Source organism: Serinus canaria, chromosome 9, assembly GCF_022539315.1.
Source record: "Serinus canaria isolate serCan28SL12 chromosome 9, serCan2020, whole genome shotgun sequence".
Taxonomy (NCBI): domain Eukaryota; kingdom Metazoa; phylum Chordata; class Aves; order Passeriformes; family Fringillidae; genus Serinus; species Serinus canaria.
Window position 1 is genome coordinate 14,520,745 of NC_066323.1, and position 6,304 is coordinate 14,527,048.

The window sequence follows — 6,304 nt, forward strand, 5'->3', positions numbered from 1 at the left end:
TAATGCTATGGTTGTAGAAATCATGTATAGAATATAACAGAGCAACAGATGAAGAGATACAAGAAAACTAAAGTCATAAAGAAAATCTAAATTAGAAATGTTTAATACAGTGTGATGGAAAAAGTACATAGCAAATGTTTTACACACTGTTAATTTTAGATTAAAACTCAGAATAATTTCTTAAAAAACACACTGACTGTGGTTTTGCATACAATAGTACTTAGGAAAAATTTTCTTTATCCTGGCCGTAAACTATGCAGTGTATCAGACCAGGTGAAGTGACCCTTTCAATTTAATTAATTTATCAATGGAAAAAGATTAAATGCTCTGGGTTTAGGGTATAATCTGCACCACTAAGTTTCTGTGCTCCGATCCAGACAATACTCTAATCATAGCAGATACATTTGTTGAAGTAGCATCTCCTGTTTGAATCGTGGAACTCCTGCAGTGAGCCTGCCCATGGACTGCACCTTGAGCAGCCAGAGGCCTGCACCAAACCCACTCTGGTCTTGGAGCAGGTAAACCCAGTGAGTCATGTCCTGATGGACACCTTCTGTTCTGCATGAGCATAGGGCATAACACACACACACCATTCCAGTAAGTGCAACAGAAAGAAATCCTTCCAGCTTTTATTTGCCTATTCTCTGGACTACCCAGTCCTGCTGGCAGAGGGGACAGCGATTATTCTGTTTCACCCACAAGGACATGCAGCAATTGTGGAAGGAATGATTGCATTCTCCCCAAACCACTGAAAGAGAAGAAAGAACATGTTCCAGTCACACTCAGCTGTTCAACCAACTCCTACAGCATGATTCAAACTATCACTCTCAAATTTATAACCACTGACACTGAAAACTTCAGACAAAACAGGTCATCACTGATTTATACACTGAGATTGGATTATTATGATCATCCTGATGATAGTGAGGTCCACCATCAAGCCTTTAATTTCCTTCCAAATATTAAAAAAAGAAATACGTATGTTCTCACCTTCTTGTATAAAGTGACAGGGTTTTGTGACTGTATAAATACATTTAGGGATGTGTTCTGCCCAGGAAATAAGTGTAACTAATAAAGTTTTTCCCTTTATCTTCCCCAGTACCAAAATAAAGCCAATGCACTACTGACTCACTATCACACCAAATTCTCATTTGAAAGGCACTGTTTGAACTGAAATGTATGATAGCAAAGAGGCACATGTGACACAGTATATAGTCTTAAAATGGGACTTTACAACAGGAGTTATTTGCAGGCTACAGTTATTCCAACACTACAAAAATTGTTATCTGTTATCCATTTACTCCTGAATGATATTTTAAAATGTAGTTACTTTGCTTTTTTCCTTATTAGCTCACATTTTCCTCACAAGAGCACAAGGGTACCAATCAAAGGAGTGCTGCAAATTATACTTTTTCCTGTCTATCTTAAATACTTAGCAAGCCAATTAAGATATCTTGAACAGGAAAACCCTATTCCCATTTAAAAAATCATCAAAAAATCCCAGTGGCTCTTTTTGAGACAATACACTTCAAAACACAAAGCTCAACAGCATGGAAAGGTTTACCACTGCTTTAAAAGTTGTCTTAAAGGTTTAAAGCAAATTCTTTGAGATAATTTTCACTATTTCTAATTTAAACACTCAGAATCAAGACCTTCTTTTGCATACATTGGCACTGAAAGTATGATTATGTTTAAACTGAAGTGATTCCGCTTTTGAAAATGAAAAGTGAACAACCAAGTCATTGCCTCCATTATCTCTGAATTATGAGTGGGAAAAATACCACTTTCTAACTCGGACACACATTTATTTCAGAACAGAGGATTTTTACTTGTACTACCATTGTGCTTTCTGGCATGCACCTCTGAAGAAAAAAGCAGCTTTTTCCTACCCACTTCAAAAATGTACATTTTGATCTCAAATATGCTCACAATGAAAGAAACCTAAACCTCTTACTTGTGTCCGTGTTGACAGGAAATTGGAAGCTGTTTTGTTTTACAGCACAGCTGACATGAAAACTGACTTTTTTATTGCTCAAAAATAAAACATAAAGTACTACTAATGCAGAAAGATGATACAATGTAGAACAAAACACCAGTTTACTTCTGAGCATTAATAAAATCAGTATTCCCTTCAAACTTTAAAATGCACCATACTGAGAGAAGCTTCAATTGAAAAACAAGCGAATGAAGTCACTACATACCAACACAATCTTCTTGTTTGTTTTCAGCTTGACATCTAAGACAGGCATCTAAAAGTAAACAAGAACAAACTCAATTTGATTCTCAGGATTCCATCTTAAGAATAGGTTTGTCAGAGGGAAATATAAACTCTAATACAAATTTACAGAGGTAAAAAACTAAAGTTTTGATGTCTAGTTCAGCCCTTTAACATTAAATAGCCCCCTTAAGTTCTACAACTGTGCAAATGACAATGAAATATATATCTGAAAGAGATCAGAAGGATTCTGAACTCTCCAGCATGTTTTGTTTATTTTCCATTGCTTTGGTATTTTCATAACTTTTGCTGAAAAAAAGCCTTCTCTATTTTGTAGATATAAAAGCCCACAGATTTGTGCCAAGGCACTCAGGCATATTAAGACCAGAGCAAGCAAAAGCCAAACCCTAATTACAGTACTTTGTTTTTCAGATGTCAGCATTTCCTTTTAAGGAAGTCATTTACAATTTTGATTTTTTAGGCTGTGCATCTCTCACCACAACTCCCACCACCTATTACTTTTTATAGTAGCTTCCCTTAACAAGTACCTGCATATAATTTTCACAGGACTCACAAACATACAAATATAGTGGTACATTTGATAATATATGTTAAAAAATACAGAACAATATCTAATTAAAAATATTTATCATCTTTATGCATTCCAGTCTGTGGCTTTAGGACTGGATGGCAGCTCCAGCACTCAGTAAGATACAAGAGTGACAACTTCCAGGCTTCCCACTGTGCCACACAGTAGAGTGGAAAAACACCTTTTCTTCTCCTTTGCCCCAACATGGGCTGCCACAGACACACGTGTACAAATCATGCACAACAGAAAGTGTTCAACTGTTATGTGAGCAAACACATCTTCATCTCCTCCAAAGAGAAGAAACTAGTTTAAACAAGCGTCCTGCAGGTTGAATCTGGCTTACACGTCACTGGTTGGACCATGTTCTCCCAGAAGACAAAACTATAATGTGCTACAGGAATTTAGATTTGAGTATTTTTGCAGCCTCTGCCAGATAGGGCCAGTATTTCTATTTTAGACTGATCTGCCCAGACATTCCTCCTTTTCTCAGGTAGTAGAGAATAAAGAGGAGAGAACTGCCCTTTCTTCATTGAGATAAAAGCAAAACTTCCCTGTTGTCTGTCCCTATAATTTTTATTTCAACAGCAGTTAAGGGCCAAGGTGCTGGGAAGATTCAGCCAAACTGCTTCAACTTGTATCATGGTGTGTGGGAGCCCACTGATCTGGGGTCACAGCAGAAATTCACAGTAAATCAGCTAGCTGCCCTATGGAGCCCTAGAGCTGCAGCTTCAGACAGAAGCAGCACTGAGAGCCAAGGCCAGAAATCACTGCCACCACACCACACCACAGTAACCTGTCCCCACTCCTACATCATAACCCCAAGGGGGTCAGACTGAAAGGCTAAGGAACAGCAAAGCCAGTCCAGCTGCAATCCTGCACTTCCCAGATAGCACCTGCGTTTTTCTGTCTTTCCCTTGTGCATCTAAGGCCACATTGGTTCAAGGAGTTAAGCCAGCAGAAAATGGAGCCAGCCAACACCTCCTTCCTGCAAAAGTCAAACTAACCTTCAACAAGTGCCAGTCTCAGCCTGGCACTGCCTCCCACCTAAGGTTACTGCAGACGCAGTGGCTCTACAGGAGTCAAACCCGCTCTGGCAGGGTCAACTCGAAATTGCTAAACTGAAGTCAGTAATGATCAAGTTTCACATTCTAACAATGTGGTTTGTTCCCAAAAAACGATTACTAGATTTTTTCAGATTTTTTTTTTTTTAGTTTCAGATTAAAAGTACTCCCTTGGTCTAGCTGTGAAAAAATGTGACTTTTTTTTTTAAACTTTTATAATAGCTCTGGGTAAGATTTTGTTAATTTAAGACTTTTTTTTTTTAGTGTCCTGTAACAGCCTAGCTTACAATGGGGATAAATACATTTTTAAAATATGGTTTACATGGCAAATGAAGCCAATTTCATATTTCCAGAGTGGTCTCTGTTTACCATAAAGAAAGCAAATAATCTTCAAAACATGTTTATGTAAAGGATCAATTTCCCACCACTTCAGCCTGCGCTTCACCTTTTTTCCTCTTGTACACCCTTTTGCCTCCTCTGTTCCAGAGAGGGTTCCCAGCAAAATGATTTATGAGAAGTGACAGAATTGCTTATTTTGCCTCATTTCTGTTAAACCAAATCCTGACTTCATTTTCAGTACCATGGTTCCTGGCCCTACAAAAGCAAGGTGCTCTGGAGGGGATCTTGGGACCTTTGTCCTGCCGAAGTGTTGCACATGCAACGGAGAGGACTGTTCTACTGAGGATGACTCAGCCCAAGAGTAAAAATTGGAATGCACACACAGTAAAGGAGGAATTTAAACAGTTTTCGAAGAACCAAGATAAATGACATATTTAACAAAGATGTCAGGAAACAGTAATATGAGTCAACAATGAAGGTGCTTTCAGTCAGTCTCTGGATATTAAAACAAAGTAAACTAATCCCTTACTCAATAGATTTCTCAGTACATGTGCGTGTGTTAAACTGCACCAGTAATCACATTAGTAAAGTAGTGTAAGAAACCCTGGTTTAACAGATTTGAAAAATCAATTTTTATGTACATCCGTAATCGCTTCGTAAATAAAACCCGTTAACAAAACCCACCCCATAAACAGCAGCCCCACGCATGCAGCACTCGGTTCAGCTCGGCTGTAAATTAGTGCTTGTGGGATTTGCCCGCAGACGAACACGAGCCCTCACGACGAAGGCGGCCCTGCACTGACGGGACGGTCACCGAGCAGCCCGGCGGGGCCCAGGCCCTGCGTGAGGCGCGGGCGCGCAGGGAGCGCGGCCCAGCAGGGCAGGGGGCACTCGCTGCCCGACGGGGCCCCGTGTGGTCCCTGGAGCGCCGCGGCCCGGCCCCCGCGGGGCCCTCCTTCTCCTCCTCCTCCGGGAAGGCGCGGAGGAGGAAGCGGAGGCGGGAGGGATCAGCCCCCCCCGTCTGCCGGAAACCGCGTCTCCGCTCTGCGCCCGCCGTGCCCAGGCCGGCGGGCACGGCCCCAGGCCCGGCCCAGGCCCCCCGCCCCGCGGCCATGGCGGCCCGGCCGGCGCTCACCCATGACCTGCACCCGGCAAATGGCGCAGGTGTCGCACTCCACGTCCCAGCTCCACATGGCCACCGCGTTCCACTTCTTCAGCGAGAACATCTTGTCGGGGGCGCCGGCCTTGGAGCCCGCGGAGCCCGGCAGCGAGTGGGGGGCGCCGGGCTCGTCCCCGTCCTCCACATCGGCCATGGCGGAGGGGCGGGGACGCGGCGGCCGCGCGGGCGGCAGCGCCACCCTCCGGCGGCGGCGGCAGCGCAGCCCCGCCCGCGGCGCGAGTAGCGGGAGCGGCCCGGCGGCGGCGGGAAGGACCCCGCGGGGCGAGGAGCCCCTGCTAGGACGCCGAACGCGTTCACAGAGCCTTCAAGCACTTCTTGTGTTTCAGCGGGACACCTAGCAGGTGCTAAGCTGGCATTGCTCATGAAGGATGTTCTCGTACGCAGCGTGCAAGTGAATCAATCCCAATTTCACTAATGGTCTGGGCTGCCTTGGGCATGGGGAGACAACCCAGTCTTTCTACTCAACGCATTTCCTAAGACTGCTGACAGAATAAGCTAAACACTTCAGCAGTGGCATGCACCTTGATCACCTTGGTAATAAAATTAAAAAAAAATTATTAAAGATTCTATGCTCATTACTCAGCTATCAATTCAGAAGCACCTTGAACATGTCAAACAGCATGTGAATAAGGTCTTTTAGCTTAGCTGGTTCACATTCCTCTCAATCCACACCAATCAATTCCCTTTGTCAGCTCCACTCCTTTAACTCATCATTCTTTTCTGTCCATTGTAAAAACCATCATGGCACTTCTGAATTTGAATTAATGGGACTAGATGTAATCCAGAAAGTTTAAAATATTAAAAAAAAAAAAAAAGGTACATTTAATTTCTGCTATGTAAAATGTATACTACCTCTAAATAGAGATTTTTTTTAAAAAAGGAAAAAAAAAGAAAATTCTGTTTAAGTTTTGGGGGTTTTA

General features: G+C 42.8%; 1 protein-coding gene across 2 annotated transcripts; it reads right to left on the minus strand.

Annotated features, from left to right (window-relative positions):
- Positions 1 to 602: 602 nt before the first annotated feature.
- Positions 603 to 5,574, minus strand: RNF7 (ring finger protein 7). Of its 2 annotated transcripts, none has more exons than XM_009089189.4 (3): positions 5,340 to 5,557; positions 2,202 to 2,249; positions 603 to 748 (listed from the first exon to the last, which is right to left on the minus strand). In XM_009089189.4, exons 1-3 carry the CDS (start codon positions 5,515 to 5,517, stop codon positions 630 to 632), a joined length of 345 nt encoding a protein of 114 aa, XP_009087437.1. In that variant the 5' UTR covers positions 5,518 to 5,557; the 3' UTR covers positions 603 to 629. The 2 variants fall into 2 exon arrangements, with proteins under 2 accessions (XP_009087437.1, XP_009087439.1); XM_009089191.4 differs by having other exon boundaries at positions 692 to 748; positions 5,347 to 5,574.
- Between the last annotated feature and the right edge of the window lie 730 nt (positions 5,575 to 6,304).

What these genes read in the sequence shown, in the direction of transcription:
- RNF7 (XM_009089189.4), bottom strand. Translation starts at nt 5,517, where the DNA reads ATGGCCGATGTGGAGGACGGGGACGAGCCCGGCGCCCCCCACTCGCTG. An exon ending in TTGCCGGGTGCAGGTCATGG is followed by an intron (nt 2,250 to 5,339) that starts GTGAGCGCCGGC and finishes GTTTACTTTTAG; the next exon opens with ATGCCTGTCTTAGATGTCAA. An exon ending in CAAACAAGAAGATTGTGTTG is followed by an intron (nt 749 to 2,201) that starts GTATGTAGTGAC and finishes CTTCTCTTTCAG; the next exon opens with TGGTTTGGGGAGAATGCAAT.